The sequence below is a fragment of the Stomoxys calcitrans genome, chromosome 3, assembly GCF_963082655.1.
Source record: "Stomoxys calcitrans chromosome 3, idStoCalc2.1, whole genome shotgun sequence".
In the NCBI taxonomy this organism is placed as follows: Eukaryota; Metazoa; Arthropoda; class Insecta; order Diptera; family Muscidae; genus Stomoxys; species Stomoxys calcitrans.
The window spans coordinates 4572020-4592168 of NC_081554.1; the positions used below are offsets into that span (position 1 = coordinate 4572020).

The following is a 20149-nucleotide window of genomic DNA, read 5'->3' on the forward strand; positions in this document are numbered from 1 at the left end:
GGATATCGGTTGATATAAGAGCTATATCAGGTTATAGACCGATTGGAAACGTACTTAACACAGTTGTTAGAAGTCATGGTAGAACACTATGTGCAAAATTTAGGCCAAATCGGATGAAAATTGTGGCTTCCAGGGGCTCAAGAAATCAAATCGAGAGATCGGTTTATATGGGAGCTATACCAGGTTATAGATCAATTTGGACCGTACTTGACACAGATGTTGTTATTCGTAGCACAATGCTATATGCACAATTTTAGGAAAATCGGACAAAAATTGCGGCTTCCAAGTGCTCAAGAAGTCAAATCGGGAGATCGGTTTCTATGGGAGCTATATCCAAATCTCAACCGATATGGCCCATTTGCAATCCCCAACAATCTAAATCAATGTTAAGTATATGTGCAAAAATTGAAGCGGGTAGCTTTACGCGTTCGACCGCTATCGTGATTTCGACAAACGGACGGACGGACATGGCTAGATCGAATCAGAATGTCGAGGGGATCCAGAATATATCTACTTTATGCGGTCGTAGATCAATATTCCGATTTGGCTGAAATTTGGCATGACGTATTTTATTATGACTTTCAACACCAGTGCCAAATAAGGTTCAAATCGGTCAATAACCTGATATAGCTGCCATATAAACCGATCTTGAATCTTGACTTCTTGAGCTTCTATAGGGCGCAATTCCTATCCAATTTAGCTGAAATTTTGCATGACGTATTTTATTATGACTTTCAACAACAGTGCCAAATAAGGTTCAAATCGGTTCATAACCTGATATAGCTGCCATATAAACCGATCTGGGATCTTGACTTCTTGAGCCTCTAGTTTTAATTGAAAATGACAAAAATTTCAATCATGATCGTAATTGAAAAAAAAATTCGGTATCAATTAAAAAAATTAATGAATCAATTAATTATTTAATTAAAAATGTCCTAAATTTCTATCACGATCGTCATTGAAAAGAAAATTCGGACCAACAAAGAAATGGTTGATTCAATTAATTTTTTAATTGATAACTTTGAACAACACCCAGATTGGAACTTTGAGCTCCGGCTTGTGTGGTGTTCATCGTTATCGCTGAATATTTGTTTGTTTTTAGCAATGTTTTCACATTTGGTGCAGTTACAGGCTAGAGAACTTGACAACCTGTATTTCACGTTACATATGTCCTTCTCTTAAAATATCTTAAACACATATAGCTCAGATCAATAAATGAAAAAGTATTTTCACTTTATTGACTTCTAGACAGTGACCAAAAAATTGCTGATAAAAAGTCCAAATTCGTTTTAAGTCGTAAAAACACATGGAAAAAAGGATAATAAATTATTTCATTTGCAAAAAACATGGTGTCCTTGTTATGTTTAGTATGAACATTGACCGCTATAATATTGTTCGCATCCATTCAAACATAAGAAATATACCAACTTTAGCCAAAAATCATATCGACTTTTTTGTCCAGATTCCACAAATAGCTACGAGGCATTTTATACAAATCTGTACCTAAACCTTGATGGTGTGGACAGTAACAAAATTCCCCAAGGTAAGTAAGTGATAGGCGGCAAGGGTAAAATTCCTCAAAACCCCAAATGTAAGCAAAACAACGATGACTTACCTCTTACTGGTCTCTGGGTTTAAATATAGAATCCCGAATCCCTTTGAAGCAACGAATTGTTGCAAAAAGGCAATTGCGCAGCAATGTTGTGAAGTGCTGCTGTTGGTTGCTGGTTGGATTGAAGCTTAGCTGGGATGCTTGGCTAGCTAGCAGCAGTGGTAGTTGAATTTAATGGAAACCAAGAGAAACACTCGCAAAGAATTCCTTCTTTTGACTTCTTGTGTAACAAGTAATTTGGAATGTCTGTGGCTTCTGCCCGCCTCTCTTTTGTCTGCTGTCTCTGCAATTGTGGCAATGTTCAGCTTGTCACGAACGAACGACCTGGTCTGCCCATCCGTCCGCCCGACCGTTCGTCTTCTGTTGGCGTGTTGTTGTGGTGGTGTTTGTGTTCGTGGATTTGTTTGTTAGTCCTGACTTGATAAGTGGATTTTTTAGTTTTGTCAATGGCAATGATTCCTCTACCACCAGGAGGCGTTGTGTCAGTTCGTTGGTATTGTTTTTGTACAGGTTTTCAAGGTTTTAAAGGCTGTGAGAAAAAAATCCGCCCGAATACGGCAAGAGATGACGCAAAACTGCGTTTCTACGTCGTATTTTTGACGTTTGATTGTCTATCGGTATTCGCGCTCGCGCCGATTAATTCACACTTGGTTTCGAAACGACGGAGTTTGCTCGAACTATGCACAATTTCCGGACACACACTTTTAACACCCGCACGACTTACACTGGTCTACTACTGTTTGTATATTTGCTAAAGCGTTCGACGTTACTCACAGTGAGACGAATAGGCATGGGCATGGGCACCAATGAATTCCATGCCACACCGCATACCTTAGCGCACAACTATTTTGGCTTGGCCAGGCTAATTACCACCAACTCAACAGATCACACTACGCACGTTATTTACACACACTATCGCAATCGCTCGACCACAATTCACTCAAGATCGAATGTATGGCGGAGATGTTTATTTACTTTGAAATGAAGGTGCCGATTTCTGTTTGGATTTTCATTTACACCCTGGTCTGTTGCATGCAGACGCCACCGCCACCCCGTGAACCAAAGAGAATGGGCGTATGAATGACAAGGGCACCAAATGTTGGGGGGAGAGTTTTCGGTTTCATTGATTCACTAATTCCTTATTATTCCCAATATATACTGTAGGACGTATCAAATTTTTGTTTTTTTTTTTTTGGTGTTGTAATGTTTTTTGCTAACGTTTTTGGCTTTTTTTTGGTTGTTGTGTCTGGTAGGGGCAATGTGTATCTTATGGATACACTTATTCTGTTTGCTATTATGAAGGTGGCACTACGGTGGTACGGTGTGTGTACCTACTGGATTGTTTTCTTCTTTAATTCAGACAAACCGTCATCGTCGACTTCGTTTTTTCAGTTTGCCCGTTGGATTCAGTTTGAATTTTTATGCTGTCGTCGTTTCTTTTGTTGTTGTTGTTATCATTATATATTTTGTTTTAGGATCTTGTTCACCACACAATTGGTTCTCTTTCTCAATTTTTTTCGCATTCACCTTTTACGCACATTATGCTTTGCTTCGGGAGCTTCCTTCGTCGTTTATATTTTGTGTTTTGTTTTCTTCTCTTAATTTAGCTAAACAATTCTTTTTGTCTTCATCAAACGAATACCTTTATAAATTACTTTAATTTATTATTTTTTCCTTATTATTTTTTTTACATGTCAAGTTATCTTATTATTTAACAGGAGAATAACACGATCTCCAGGATCACTGCTGGTCAAGGACTGCTTCCCCTCCGCAAATATGCGGCTACAATGAAAACGTATTTATCTAATTATGAATCAGAAAATCACTTTGATTTTATACGGCTTTATTTCTTCGCCGACTTTCGAAACATAATAAAATTAAAACCAAAACAAACTTTTCTTAGTGTTGTCTTTCCATAGCATTGACACTACCTTTCGAAGCTATTAGGGCGGGCAGGCGTTTGATATCCGCGAGATAGACTTTTCTCCGCGAGATTTTTTCTCCACGAGATCTTAAGGTAAATAACAACTTTGACTTCAATTCAAGATGTTCGTATCAGAGAACGAAGCCGAGCCGATGTCTTCCGACGAGCCGCCGGTCTCTAAAAAGATTTTGGCCAAGCCGCCGGCGCCGTCGAAAAGGTTCGACTTCGCTCTCTGGTTCGGATACATGGAAATGGTAAGTTATCGATCCCATGAGATTTATCGTTTACAGCTACACGTTATCGAAAGTTCACAGGAATTGATAACCCCGACACGTAGTTTTCTTTGTTTTTAAAATGGACATTTTAAAACGCTGCAAGAAGGAAATTTTTGATGAGGCAAATTCCCACTCTTCTATCAAACTTCTGTACGCAGCCAAATTGGCATACAAGTCTTTATTTGCATTGCCACGTACAGCGTATTAATTATAAATTAAAACATTAAAAATGTGGAAAAATTAGCAAAATGTAGAAAAAACCCTAAAATCTAAACAAACTATTTAACATAAGAGTGTATTTGGATACAACTCTAATGGCCCTATTAGACGTCACATCATGACCGTACTCATCGTGTATTGAGTTGCCCAAAAAGTAATTGCGGATTTTTCATATAGTCGGCGTTGACAAATTTTTTCACAGCTTGTGACTCTGTAATTGCATTCTTTCTTCTGTCAGTTATCAGCTGTTACTTTTAGCTTACTTTAGAAAAAAAGTGTAAAAAAGGTATATTTGATTAAAGTTCATTCTAAGTTTTATTAAAAATGCATTTGCTTTCTTTTAAAAAATCCGCAATTACTTTTTGGGCAACCCAATATATATGTTGATTACAAGTTTTGCCAAAAACGGTACATCGATTTTTTCTTTGATTTGATTTTATTTAATTTTTCATACTTTATTCCTCATTTCCTAACCTTATTTGTCACAGAATGTGTAAACGGTAATCGACAGACGTCATTCATCAAAAAAATAAAACGATTTTGATTTTTCAGCCATGGGTGATGGTTATCTGTACATGTGGCGAATACACCTTTGTTTACACCAGTACTTTTACAATGACCATATTCTTAAATACTTTTCTCTTCACTTAATCGAAAAATTGAAGCACTGCTTACTTAATTATTAAGTTGAAAAGTAAATGTCATTGACTCAAATACCATGTTGTAGCGACCATTGGTTTCCATATTAAGTTGGGACGAGCTTGAGCTTGTTTGTTGACATTTATGCCGTTCGTATTGTAAAATTAAACGAAACCAAATTAAAAAGATTTTGCGCGGAGGTTGTCTGTTTTGGGATAATATGTTATAGGCTTTTTTAGTCCATATAATGATCGTACTCAACGTGTGTACGTGTTGATTAGAGCTTTTGCCAAAAATGTACATCGATTTTTTCGTTTCTTTAATTTTATTTTATTTTCCATGCTTTTCTTCCCTTTTTATAACTTTATTTAGGGCAGAGCGTGTTAAACAATACCTGTCAAGTACTGATAACACATTTCTGTGTAAACGGTAATTGATAGACGCCAATCATCGAAAAAATCAAATGATTTTGATTTTTCAGTCATGTCTGATGGTTATGTGAACACCAATACTACTACAAAGACCACGCATCTTGATGTGCCTTGTAAAGCCTCTATTAATTAAACGAATAACGATTTTTTGCATACCACGCCGATCGATAACTAAGCCGATGAAGGGAACACAGGGTGACACAAATCTAAGATATGTTTTTCTTTTAATTACAGTTGGAAGTTATAAACGTAACTCAAATCAAATTTGACCGTGAAAATTTCATTAAGGCACAGGGGCAATTTGGACAAAATTTAAACTTTTCTAACATTCTGCCATATATTATGTGCTGTGTTTTATTTTAGTTCTGTGCAGTGCAGGTTTCAATTAATAAGGTTGTGTCAAGCAATCAGCCGACAATTTCTTGTAAATTTTGCCATTGGTGATGCTATCTTGTACTCTTTTTTAAATTCATTCTTTTTTCATGTTTTCTTCTGTTTGTGTTATTTGTAACATTTTGACATCCATAATGTTCACTTCTGTTTTCGGGAAGTGGTCTAACCTCTATTATTCAGCCACGTATGCACTGCAATTCAGATGCTGTGTCTTCCGCTTTCCCTTCAGTTTTGTCTTTCCGATCGAATGATGCCATCATATGTTTTAATAAACGCCGATAATAAGCGGGGATAAACCAAGCCGCTTAATAAGCATTTTACTTCATACAAATTAAGTGACAAACTCTGCTTGAAGCCTAATACTGACTTCATTCGCAGCGAAAAAAGTTATTGCGAAATCCGATGGACTCTATTCTTTGCCAGAACACAAACATAAGTCAGACATCAATGCACAACAAAGGCAACATTAGAGTTGGTGCAGCAACATGTCGCTACTATTTTGCTTATAGAACTCAGTACCACTAATTTTTGGCAGTTGTTCGGGCTATAAGTTGAAGTCAGTACTAGGCTTAATGGGTAAATAGAACACCTCTATGGTTAATAAGCACTGCTTTTTGGTAACCCTAACGATTAACATTAACCGTCAGATGGGTGCCGCATAGTGACGTATTGCCCGCTTTTTGTGTTCGAAAATAACGGTATTTTCTATCATGGTATCCAGGAAAGCAAAAAACTTGTATGTTTTTTTTTTTTTGGTTTTTTTATTAAAATATCTGATTTTTATTATAAATATCAAAAAATATACTTTTATAATATTAAATACATAAAAAATGTCCAAAAAATAGTATTCCACGTTTTGTTATTAACTTGTTTTGATACGACGTCTTATGCTTTAAATTGAATTGAGGCTACTGATACATCTACATATACATATGTAAATATAGCGTATGTAATAAAAATTGTAAACATTTATAACAGTTGGACGTACGAAGATTTGTTGAAATTATCTTTTAAAATCTAAATTAAATGCAAACTAAAGTGGAAACGAAAAAACAAAACGAGAATAAAAAGATTAACTTCAGTTGAAAAAAAAAGATACAAAGGAATAGAAGTACAAAGTTATAAAGCCAGACCCAATAAGAGAATGTGGCCCTCCAATGAACGACTTTCGTTTGCTTGTTCCAAAGATTTTAGCAATTTTATACAAACTGCTTGGTCTTCTTTTCTAATAAAGCCACAGTTTAAGTACAAACATGTGTGAAACTGTCATTTTTGACTTGCGGTTTGATGTTTACATTTTACAATTTTTCCATTAAATAAAAAATAGGCCTTTAAACTTGCTATAAATGGTGCCAAAAGATAAAGAAAAGTTTATGCAAAAAAAACTTCTTCAACACAACTTAGCGTAATTTCGTAATAATAAAATAATTTTCCATTTACGAAGGAACACAAAAGCTGCATTCGACATGCCAACTTGCATTAATCTAAACTGTGTCACTTTAACGATATTAGGGAGACCAAGCAGTTTGTATGTCTTGTAATGTTCCTAAAATCTTTGCCTTGGTCAGCTGATTAGCTGATTTTTAGTGGTGAGTTTGGGCAATGGTGAAAACAAATTGAAAATTTATCAATATTTTTTTTTTCATTATTTTTATTATGTAAGGCATTTCTTTTATCGTGTTGTACTTTCAAGAATGTATGTATGGTACGTTAACATTAAAAAACGGTTTTTTATTTGTTAATAAATGCTTTTGATTTGCTTTTCCTTAATCGATTTCAGTTAGATTTAAATTTGTAAAGGCAATAAAATACATTATTTTCTTGTTATTGAGGAATAACGAAAAACAATGGGTTTTTTAAACCACAAATGTATTGGACGTGTTGCTGTAACGATGTGGATCGTTTAAGGATTTTTTTTTCGTTTTTCCACAACACAATTGTTCGTTCGTTCACTTGAAACATCGGCTTAGAGAATAGGAATGAGGAATTCGCCTTGGAAATTAGCTCGTTGAATGTTATGTATGTGTAACTTAAAATAACATTGATTTTTTCCAACGATATTTAACGATAGTGTTTGCATTTTTAAGGTGCAAATTGCAATTGTGTGTAAGTAAAAAAAAAATAAACTAATTACTAAAAAAACGATCGTATGTTTGTATGTGTTTTGTATATAAAAAAAGTCATGTGACATTTTGTTGTCAAAAACTATTTGATAACGTGTACTTTTGTTTAATACTAGAGGTTGTTGTAAATAAAATAAGCCATCCATATGTAGGCTATGGATGGCTATGGATTTATATAAAGAGACCTACGATTAAAAAAAAAAAACTCTCGCTACAATGTTAAACGAATATGATACTGATACGTATACAGTATCTCTAACAGTAGATAAACCTCAGAAGCCTGGCTGATTGGTTGGATACATGAGTTTAAGATGATATGAATCGATTGATGAAGATTTTTTTAAGGGTTTGTAGGGATGAGGCCACAAAAGTTCTTGTGGACATATAAGACGCATTTCTTACAAAACTAAAGTTTAGTGGGTGTGTGTGTGTGAGTTTGAAGACGACAACAGGAAGAAGGCATAACTTACTGACTAATAAGAGAACGAATGAATGAATACAAAAAAATACATGCGCGTCGTCGGATGTAGCAGTGCACTCTCCTCTAAGATGATGGTTTTCATTTCGTCGGGATCTTTAATATATTATCGATAGTAGTGTATATATATATATATGCTATGCTGGAATTAATTAAAATTGGCTTTCCTCATGGGTGGTTGTTTTCGTAGTTATCGTCTCAGATTCGCCATTTGTCTTTTCATGGGAAACGCTGGTTATAACAGATTTGATGACAACCGAACTAGTGCTGGTTTCAGTGGTATTGCTGTAAAAATAGGATCATGAAAAACAACAAAAATCAATTAAATTTTCTCAAAGCTCAAGATTGATAATGAAATGTTTGCAAAGAAATTTACTAAAAACAAATCTTCAAAAATATGGCACTTGGCCCCAAAACACCCCACAAATGGGACATAACTACCAATCAAGGCAATTTGTGGCAAAAAGACAAATTTGCCCATTCCATTAAGGAACAGGGACAAACTTCTCACATATAGTCGAATATGAAAACCACCGTTACGAACATATAGATCGGTAATACCAATTTGCGAATCAAATAAAAGGTATTTGGGAGAAGAAAAATGTCTTATAAATTTGAGAGCTAGTGTCTGGACGACTAGGAATTAAAGGTATTTGTAAGCTTTGTTTTATCACCACCATCAATCCCATGGCAGCCGGTTGTACGTACCGGATTGACCTGATGGAAGCCTCATCGGCAAGGGCTGCCGCCTTAGTGTAGGTGTTCGTCTTTTTTCGTCATGGGAGAGGCACATCCCGGAGTGCCTTCTCCGCACGCTTCTGGTCCGTGGCGGGATTGAAAAAACCCCGGACCCTGGTTCTGTTCGGTTTGCCAGAAACGTCTCCATCATTGGTCGGTGAGGTGTAACCGGTGCATGGAGTGGGTACATTTCCGATCTTGCTCTGGCCTCACTTCACTACGGGTGTATAGTCATACTGGATTTGTCGCAAGGTGCTGTGCGAACATAGCCAGCAGTGGGTCACAAGCGTCATCGTCGTCGGACTATGTGACCCCCTCCGACTTCTTCCGTACGGCAATATACGCAACGGCAGCATCCCAGCCCAAGTATTCCCAGGCCAGTGCAGGGAAATGTATCATTTTTGCAACTAAACTGCAACGGTCCAGGAGACAAAGCTGACCAACACCTGCAGCTTGCACAGTTGTCACGGATACAATGTGCTACGTAAGGATCGATTTGAAATTTCGCATGAGGTATTTTGTTGTGACTTCCAACCAATGTGTTAAGTATGGCGCAAATCGGTATATAACCTAATATAGCTGCCATATAAACCAATCTTTGATATTGACTTCTTGAGCCTCTAGAGAGCGAAGTTCTTATCCGATTCGGCAGAAATTTTGTACAATGGCTTCTGCCATGACCTCCAACATGCGTGTTTAATATGGTCTGTATCGATCTATAGCTTGATACAGCTCCCATATAAAACGATCTCCCGATTTTGCTTCTTGAGCCCCTACAAGGCGAAATTCTTATCCAAATGCAAAGAAATATTACACAATGACTTCTACAATGTTCACCATTCAATTCATTTATGGTCCGAATCGGACTATAATTTGATGTAGCTCCAATAGCGTAACTGTTCTTATGCATTATTCTTTGTTTGCCTGAAAAAGAGATACCGCGCAAAGAACTCGATCAACGCGATCCATAGTGGAGGGTATATAAGATTCGGCCCGGCCGAACTTAGCACGCTCTTACTTGTTTTTACCTATTTAATTTTAGAACAAATGCCGTTACTACTATCACTTACCTTGGCGTCAAATCCATTAAATTTGGTATATTTATATCGGAAATGTCTTTCATGTTGACATTGGTTAGTGTCTGATTTGTTTGGGTACTCATAACAGATAAACGACCTAAAAAATAGACAGTTTTCAATTTAGATTTGTGGTAGACATTTTTTGAAAGGTATCATTCCACCTAAGGAAAGGCCAATTTTGCAAGCCAATGCAACTACAAATTACCTTAAAATATTGTAATGATCATAAAGAAAACTTAAAAATTCAATGGGATAAAGTGCATGCAGTGGATAGGTAGGAGGTAGGATACTTTAATACTATCAATACAACCAAATCTTAACCGTTCATTCATCTACAGCCGCCTGTAAAGCAAATTTATGAACAAAAGTTAAATTAATTATCTAATTCTCAAAAAAGAGTTCGAAACATGGATTATTGATGGGCTTCTCAACATCGCAAATGACACGTAGATTAAAAATGTGCCAAAAATTACATGTTGGCGTTTTTAGCATATTTGTGTAAGTAATTCGTTTTATGATTTTAGGTAGCAAAAACGTTCCATAATAAAAATTAAAAAGTAAATTCCTAAATTTTTTAACCGATGGAAATATCTGAAGATCTGAAGGTAGATGTGCAAAGTTGGTCATCTAGAACCTCCGAACCTTGCATAAGTCTGATTTTCAAACCGTTACCTTTACTCTTGAATAGAGGTTGTAAAAAGGTTGTATTTTATGAGGGATATACAGTTTCGGAGATATTCGACCTACAAGTTCTATTCTTGCCCCAGTTAACCATTTGTACCTAGATTTTTTATATAAATTAACGACAATATTGAATTTTACTTCTTATGGTTAGTTAAAAAAAAACTGTTCCGATTCTCGAAAACGCAAAACGAAAAAAAAAAAATTGTTGTGCCTATATTTTCTCTCTTCTTTTATGGTTTGATATCACTTGAGATTCCTCTTAATATATAGAAATTTGATTAGAGTATCCATTCAAACATAGATATGGTAAGGTTTGCAAGATATAAGGCAAACAAAATCTTTCGTTTACGTTTTCGAAAACTGAAACAGGCCTGTATATTAGATAGCACCACACATTGCTTCAAATGGTTAAAAATAATTTTTTTTACATGCCTGCCATCTTGTTGTAAATTTAGCAAGCTTATAAAGTGTCACAATACCATTTCTATGTGTTTAGTGGTTTACGACCCAAATGACCAAAAAAATATTCTTCAAGTTGCATACCATCAAGTTGTGTAAAAAAATTTCCCAAAAATCTAAAAGCGCAAGTTTCACAATGCAGGGCCATAAATTTCATGATAAATACCATAGATAATATTCGATTTTATTTGTTGCAAATCAAACCAAGCTATAATTTACCACCCATCTAATATGCCAAAATACCAATGTTTTAGTACACACACACACACACACACACACACATGCAAATAAAAAACAAGCAGACAATGAGTTAAAAACCAAGTTAAAGCAAATTACACATGGCATAGGTGTTATGCACACTTCTTACCAACTGTCTCCTCGGTGGTGGTGGAACACAATGTTGTGGTGGTGGCATTCAAATGGTCTCGCACAGAGTCCACTGTTATATCGCCTATGGAACTGCTAATGGTCTCATTTGCCTTATTGGGTGAATTGCCCTCACCAATGCCATTGGTAAGTCCGGCATGATCTGATTCAATTGACTTGCTGGTTGTCGTTGTGGTAACTGTGGTGGCAGCTCGTTTGGCAGCAGCTGGGGCATTTGTTGGCGATGCTGTAGCAGATTCTTCGCGTAATGATTCCTTGTCGGCATTTTCATTATGCATTGACTCGTCTAACTGCAATTGATCAACTTCAATAGTACCATGGGGGCTCACAGCCTTCGAGGTGGCAAGGGCAATGCGTTGCAGCTCTGAGGAGGACATCATGTAGAGGGCTTCACCATAATTGGTAAAGCAGAGAGAAGATATACCGCTGTAAAACAAACATACTCTTAAAGACATTCAAATTAATACTCAAGAAACGTTGTGCACTTACTTTATGTCTTCTCTACGCACTGCGGCTGCATTCAGTTGTCTCTTTAACTCGGGCACTGACAATACCATCACATCGCCCATATTTGTCAGGCATACCAAAGCCATCTCATGGTAATTCTCAATATTGCTTCCCGAGGCCATGCTGGTGTTGGCCGCCCCCTCATTGTGATCTTGCGATCTTGTCGATTTGGTGGGCGAACTACCAGACTGAGCTCCCTGCACCAGTTCGGCAGGCACACGGCACGAGAAGGAGGCCAATTGTATGCGACGAACTCGCGCTCCCTCATTGGCAGTCAATTTGTATTTGTTAATGGGCTTCAATTGGGGCAGAGAGAATATTTTAAATTGTTCCTCCGAGGCAATGAGCACACGATGTGGAGCAGTGCCATTGCCTCCTCCCAACTGGTCAACGGGACAGCCGGTGGCATCGAATACTGTAATGCCTACGACGGGAGCACGATGCTTCAATTGAATTTCCTTAGCAATTTGGGCTGACACACGACGGGATTGGGGCGGAGCCGAAGTGGTGCCATCAACGCCGGTGGGAGGAACAGTCGTAGCAGCCGTTTGTGCTGGGGGCAAATGTAACAAGAATACCGAGATTGTGCTGGCGTTTGTTGCTGACCACAAGGTGGCCGAGGTTATATTAACTGAAATTAGGCGAGATGTCAAGTCAATGAGTCAACATTCAAAAGCCCTAAAGTTACCATTTGTGATGTAGGTCTTGGCAAAAAGTAGACAACGCACCATAGAACCCATGCCATCGTCATTGGAACGCGCCTCAACCTGTCGCTCAACAGGACGAGCCTCAAGCTGTTCTCGGATAAAAAAAATGCACATAAGATAAAGTGATGACTTTTGCAGTGATTTTTAAACTTACAGTGGTTGGCACTTGATTTGTGGGATTATTGCGAGTAGATCGTCCCTTACGCAATTTACGGAATGATTCACGCAAGGACTTCTTAAAAGACTTGCGGCGTGATAATTGCTCACCAGCACCAGTCAGATCTAAAAAAGACAGTGACACGTCAGATTAGTGAGGAACATGGAGGAGAGTGGTGGTGCTGTAATTACCATTTGGGTTCAAGGTACAGCGATTGAAAACCGGAAGGAAATTTTTAAAATCAAACAACACCAAACCATGGGCGGTTCCTCCGGCCACCAGACCCCAATTGGCTTCCAATGCCAGGCATGTTATGCTGGCCGGGGGCGACACTTGCAAAACACCTGTGATGTGGACACCCTCATCGCCCACTGGATCGGCATTGGCATCCAGTAAGTTTTCACGCACATTCAACTTGTCATGGCCCTTCCAGACAAAGCCATCGCGGTCACTAACTAAATTCATTTCGCTAAACTGCAGAGGAGTCTTCTTGGCCTCATCACTTTCAAAATGGGCTATAACTATTTGGCCAGCGGTGCCGCCTACAATCAAACGTCCAGTTTTGGGGCATAATGCAACCTTTTTAACCGCCAAACGAGGATCATCAGAGTAGGGATCGAAAAGACCAGCTTTGCGGAATGGAGGATCAGATTCATCGATCTGCTCGGAGCTTTCGGCAGGAGGCAAGTCGTCTTGATTTTCATGACTAAAGAGTTTCAAGATTGTTAAAACGCAATAAAAAGGAAAGGATTGCTCCCGCCACTTACCCAAACAGCAAAGCGGTTTTAAAGTTGTAAATTGGCTTCAATACGACACCAGTGCAGTCCCAAAATTTCACAGACCCATCCTCATGGCCAGTAAGTAAAATCTCATATTCCCTGGGTTCATTTTCTCCAGCCTCCTCATCGTCTTCGTTCAATTCGCCGCCACTGATGGGCCATTCAATGTTGCTGTAGTGTTGATCTTGTTCCTCTCCGGCTTTGGTGATCTTGTCATACACCTCCTGGTTTACTTGTGAGGCCAAATAATTGCAGGTTACTGCCGAAGTATGCACCGAATGCAAATAGGGTGCCTTGATGGGAGGCACCTTAGAGTCTGTCAAATCATAAGCACACAACTCTTCTTCGAGCAATACAATCAAAACTTCAGCTGTGTCTGATAATTCAGCATAGGTAACAAAGAAATCGATAACTTTCGAGGTGAAGTCCAAGCAAATTTTATTGCCTTCGGAGTCGTGCACAGAAACACAGTTATGATCCCCATAGGCCGAACGTGGCATGCCGCCAGAAAACACAGAAAGGTCAGTGGTTCTGGCAAGGAGACAAAGAGAAAGCAATAAATTTTGAATGCTAGTTAAGGCCATAACCTCTACACTTACCCTCTCTTTCCCTTGTAAAGGCGATTTATACTCTTGCAGGGATCTGGGCCATACGGCACATAGTTGACATTCTTGGGCGGATCTCCACTACTTATGTTCCAAGTGGCATATGAACCATCGGCATGATACCATGTAAACTGGGTGCCTGTTGAGTTGACAAATAGACCCACACTCTGACCATGCCCTGGGGCTATATAAGCCCTAAGCACAGATGAAGTCTCCAAATCCCATAATACACACAAACCCCTGTTGTAGGCTATCAACAGCTTACTGTGATCATTGGGCAGCTGGCGTATCGATTCAATTGCACCAGGATTTAGTTTATAGCTGGGAGGTACTTGTTCCAATACCACATCATGGTATATAACCGGTTCTCTAACCGTAAATGTTTGTAAATCGAATTGATATACATTACCGCCCTCAGTGCCTATCCAAACGATGTCCTTGTCCAAGGAGCAGCACAATGAGGACACCTTCTTAAGTTTGCCATCAAAGGGAAGAGTTTTAATGGCCACCAAAGTAGCACCAGCCGGTTCCCACAGTATCAATTGATTGGCGGCGGTCAAAGACAATAGGCGTCCTGTGCCGTACACCCACTCAATCAACTGAACATTCAATTCGGCCCCCAAATTATTGATCAAAGCATGTTGGCCATAGAATTCTACTCCTGGTTTGCCGAATACCTTGATGGCCCCTGTTTGTGTACCAATGGCCATGAGTTTGGCAATGGGGTCATAGGCCATGGCCGAAGGTTTGTGTGGAAAGCCATGTTGAGCGGTCTGCAATGAAAACGGGAGAAAAACAAAAACAAAAGAAGAAAGCGAAATTAGTAAACGTTTCATCGGTTGGTTGGCTGGATCGTTGGGCAAATTACTTTTTAAATGCTAGCGCAAAAGTACTCAAATAGTGGCAATAATGACTTGAAAATATCTTCAAATGTATTTGTGCTTGCGACTACTACACCACCACATCATCATGTACATGCACAAGTAAAAGGAGGAGAAGGAGGAGGTATCTATGTAACATGTCGGTGGCGGATTATACAAGTAAGTCTTATTTCTGGTTTTCTTGCGGTGAAGTTGGTTTCTTTTTCGCCTTGCTTGTATGAAAATTGTAAAACGACAACGACAACAACAACAGTAGCAACAAAAACAAAAAGACCGAAAAGTAAGCAAAAAACAAAAAAAAAAGAAATAACGACTTTTTGCCGTTCTGCACTAGTTATGAATGAAACTCAAATCAGAATCATAACGAATATGACGGTCTTAAAAGAGGAAAATCAAAGCGAGGGTGTTTACCTAATCGTTCCCTGTATTAACCCATGCGGGTTTTGAGCTTTGTGTGTTCGGTTGTGCCGAAACTTGATGAAAAACCCACACACTTTTCAGAATGTAAACCCAGTTATGACTCATGCTTAGGTTTTTTTTTTTTTTAATTTTTGTTTTTCCTGATTTTGACTATTGTTGTTACCATTTTCTTAGAAAAATTTACCACTTTTTATTTTTTTAAATTTTCTCTAGAGCGATCTGTTCTTACTTTTTTTACATGGCTTTTCTTCGCCTTCTTTACAAGATTTAACCAACCCCCTTCATTTCTCTTGGTATCTGGTTGTTTCTTTCGCAAAATTTCACCTAAACCTAGCGAAGGATCCACTTTTAAATTTTTCAATGAATTGCCTAATTTTGAATACATATTTTTTTTTGGATAACTTTAGTCGATGACGAGCCGAACTCTATGAAACGTTATTTTGTTTTGTTTAATAAAAAATATTATGAATGGTACTATCAAGTATGGTATCATTTCCATTGTCACTTCTTTATCACACCTGTATTTACTCGTACATAGGTAAATATCAATAACTGAATTGCCAAAGGTACTAAGACAACATTTTTTTTTGGTAAAGATAAATTGAGCTTTTTATTTATGTGCTGATGATAACTTGAAGCCACTTGTAGTTGATATCAATCATACATTACACATCTAACACCCTTCAGAGTATTTTCAAAAAAGCTTCAAAAAATGGGGAAATTATCAGTCTTTTATATATGAGTGTGCAGAACAATTCATAGGCTATTTTAGAAATTTTTGAGTTAGAAAGTCTAAACATTCATTTATCTAACACTTGTTCCAAAATTTGGAATTCTATAGGAATTTTGCGCTTAAATATTTTTTACTGATACTCCTATTGTCCTATCCGCTTTGTGACATTGGAGGTGAGCCGGCTCCCTCGGCACCTTATTCCAAATTTGTGTGTTACTGCATACTTTTCAAATAGGTATATGTAAATGTGTAGGCTGTGGTGTAGGGGAAGGTTCTATATATGACTCCAAATTTGATTCGCACTTTGCTCTATGTTATTTTACTTTAGATTAAAGAAAAATATATGAAAACACACCTAAAGATGCTATTACACAATATGTGTGTGTCACTTTCTGCATGCACAAGACTTTCCTTATTAACGTCGAAGAGCGCGCTCTACAGGCCAAAACAGAATAAGGGCTGAGCTTTGTTTTTGAGTGCTGGGTTGTAACTTTTGCGTGTTGCTTTTATGGAATTTGTTAGCAGAGTTGCATTTTTCAACCCAACGCTGAAAAACAAAGCTCGACGTACTCATTTTGTGTTGGCCTTAACCGGTACGTACTGTCATATCAATTGTACTTCATTTTATTGGCAAGTACATGTATTATCGATGAAATAAGAATGTTTATTCCAAAATCCATTTTTATACCCGCCACCGTAGGATAGGGGGTATATTCATTTAGTCATTCCGTTTGCAACACATCGAAATATCAATTTCCAACCCTACTACGTCGTAAAATTCCAAGACGATTTAATGATGTCCGTGCGTCTGTCTGTCCGTCCGTCTGTTGTAATCACTCTACAACCCAAAAATGAGATATTGAGCTGGAATTTGGCACAGATACGTCTTTTTGGTGCACGCTGGTTCTTTAGTTCTTTAACGAGACAAATGGGACCATATTTGAATATAGCGCTATATAGACCGATTTTCCGATAAAGATTCTAATGCCCATAAAAACTTTATTTTTCATCCGATTTTGCTGACATTTGAAACAGTGAGTAGTTTAAGGCTTCCCGACAACTGACCCGAATATGGTTCAGATCGGACTATATTTAGATATAGCTACCATATTGACCGATCTCTCGATAAAGGGTCTGAAGACCATAAAAGCTTTATTTATTACCCGATTTCGCTGAAATTTGCAACAGTGGGTTATTTTAAGCCTCCCAAAATTTGATCTAAGTTTGGATTAGATCGGTCTATATTTAAATATAGCTGCCATATAGACCGATCTCCCGATAAAGGGTCTGAAATTTGGAATAGTGCGCAGTTTTAAGCCTCCTAACATCCGACCTAAATATGGTTCAGATCGGATTATATTTAGATATAGCTTCCATATAGACCGATCTGCTGATCTGCCGATAAGGGGACTGAAGCCCTTAAAAGCTTTATTTATGCAAATTTTGCCCATGAACATTCCACTAAGGAACAGGGGCAAACTTCTCACATATCAATGAGTGCAGTCCGATTCAAGTTTTAAGCTCAATGAAAAGGGGCCTCCTTTTTATAGCCGAGTCCGAACGGCGTGCCGCAGTGCGACACCTCTTTCCAGAGAAGTTTTATATGGCATAGTACCTCACAAATGTTGCCCGCATTAGGAGGGGAAAACCACCGTTGCAGATTTACGACGCAGTGCGACACCTCTTTCCAGAGAAGTTTTATATGGCATAGTACCTCACAAATGTTGCCAGCATTAGGAGGGGAAAACCACCGTTGCAAATTTTTTCTGATGGTCTCGCCAGGATTCGAACCCAGGCGTTCAGCGTCATAGGCGGAGATGCTAACCTCCACTTTATTTATTACCCTCACGATATCCGACCTTAATATGGTTCAGAACGGTTAATAATTGGATATATCTACCAAAAAGACCAATATTTTGTTCTACAAAATTGAATAGTGGCATAAATATTAGACCACTCAATGTCCGTGCCGAATTTGGGTGCTTAAGTTATTAAATTTTCACTTGATTGTGACGAAATGGGGTTTACATATATACCCAAGGGGTGGTGGGTATCCAAAGTTCGGCCCGGTCGAACTTAATGCCTTTTTACTTGATCATATTAAATTGATCGTACGTATCATACGATGTGTACAAATGAGAAAATAACCTGTAAAACCAGCTTAAGCTAATGGTGTAATATGCGACCCCAATCGCTGAAAACTTTCTCTCGCCAAAGTCTGGCAATGAATCCTCACATGCTCCGCCCAAAGCTTCGTTGAGGGCACCAAACCTATGTCGGAGCAACTTATATTCTGTGTGGGTCCACTCTCGACGCCAAAGGTCGCACATATGCTTTTCTTATTCGCCTTGTCTTAACCGTGTCCTGATTTCCCCAAGGTATATTTCCCGTCCTAAAGGGTAACGTGCGCCTCTTTCCCATGTTCTTGTATCTTGGCATTCTCTGGCATTAAATCTGGCCTGTGTTGTTTTGTTCGGTGTTGGTCTCTTTGCCATTTTTTAATGATAGAATGACATACATATTGAATAGACTTATTGTTGACATACGGTGACAAATGCTAAAAAAATGATCCAAAATTCTACACTCTCCTCTGCAATGACTTGATGGCAAAGCCTTATATTGTCAGCAACAAATCTAAGACCAAGAACGTGTTATGATCAGGCAGACGATAAAAGAGGTTGGTTGCTGAAACATCAGTTCTTTCTGCTATCTTTGTGTATCAACATCTATCAATTGGCATTTGTGCTAGGGTTTCGCCTGCATACTTCCTATTCATGTTTCATGCTCGATATCAATAATCGTTTCACGCATCCGATCCGAAATCTCCATTTACCTATCGATAATCCATCTGGTTCACCTTGATAATCCAACTCACAATCTATTCCCGCATCGTTCTATGTTTCTTAGCCGCCAAAGCTGCCTCACTCTTCATCCCTTTGTCTATTAGCCTGATGTCCCAAATCGTCTCCAGACCTTAGTCGGCGTGCTTCTGCAGATAAAATTAAATGTCGATGAATAAACTGGGGGAGACGTCCAGCACGTAAGGGGGTCGCTCCAATAAGATGAGTGTGTGTGGATGCTTTGGATGTTATCCAAACTATTCCATCAACTGGTTGTGGACTGTATTGTGGGTCACAGACTCCCAGTTCTAGCCAATATACCAAGGTAAAAGAGGTTACCCGTAGAATGAAATAAAAAAGAGGGGGAAAGTAAAACAAGGAGTTAGCCTGATTTTACCAATTTATTGCTGACTCGAACGCTGCTACTGACGAAGTGACCGAATTTAGCTATTTAAGCCCGCCAAGAAGCCTTCGAGTATCGGCATTTGTATCTTTTTTAGTACATTTTCATGACATTTACATTTCGTTACATTAATTTCAGTGCCTTTTCAACTGATATATAATTCATGTGTTTTTAGACTACGAATTCATGATTTTAAAACTAATAATTCATAAGCATATAAAAAAAATAAGTATAAACTTTGAGTTTATACAGTCGGTTTTAATCACGATTGATTCAATTGATATTTTAATTGAACTGCGTCAATCATCGTTTCTGAAAATGACAATTAAAAAATTTTTCAATTACATTGTGTAATTAAAAAAAAAATATTATTTAATTGATTTAAAAAATGATTGAAAACGATTTCAGTTTCAATTAAAAAAGGATTGAATTATTTATTTGTTCCATTAAATGTTTTTTTATTTCCAATTAAATATTTTATTGAAAATTGTTTGAGCCCCAGTTATGCCAAGACAACAATACTATTAGTTACCGTACAATACGAACTACATTTAATTATATTCAAATCGGTCTATTTGCCCAAACCCAACTCTTTAAATCATATTTATATTCGTCCCCTAGTAACTATATCACAAAATTTTCATAAAGAATTGTGTTTTTGGGATTCTAATAAGCA

General features: G+C 37.9%; 1 protein-coding gene across 5 annotated transcripts in view; it reads right to left on the reverse strand.

Annotated features, from left to right (window-relative positions):
- Nucleotides 1-7203: 7203 nt before the first annotated feature.
- The window catches only part of LOC106081292 (lethal(2) giant larvae protein), a 50887-nt gene continuing 37941 nt past the window's right edge, over nt 7204-20149 (reverse strand). For 4 of the 5 annotated variants that reach the window (XM_013243164.2, XM_013243165.2, XM_013243166.2 and 1 more), the window contains 9 exons: nt 14191-14969; nt 13580-14122; nt 13004-13518; nt 12810-12937; nt 12637-12742; nt 11931-12579; nt 11422-11867; nt 9903-10008; nt 7204-8379 (listed from right to left, as the gene is read on the reverse strand). In XM_013243164.2, the coding sequence (XP_013098618.1) occupies nt 8247-8379; nt 9903-10008; nt 11422-11867; nt 11931-12579; nt 12637-12742; nt 12810-12937; nt 13004-13518; nt 13580-14122; nt 14191-14969 (3405 nt within the window). In that variant the 3' untranslated portion in view covers nt 7204-8246. Of the gene's footprint in view, nt 8380-9902; nt 10009-10116; nt 10254-11421; nt 11868-11930; nt 12580-12636; nt 12743-12809; nt 12938-13003; nt 13519-13579; nt 14123-14190; nt 14970-20149 lie in introns of those variants that run through there. The other variant, XR_001220339.2, reaches the window with a different exon arrangement.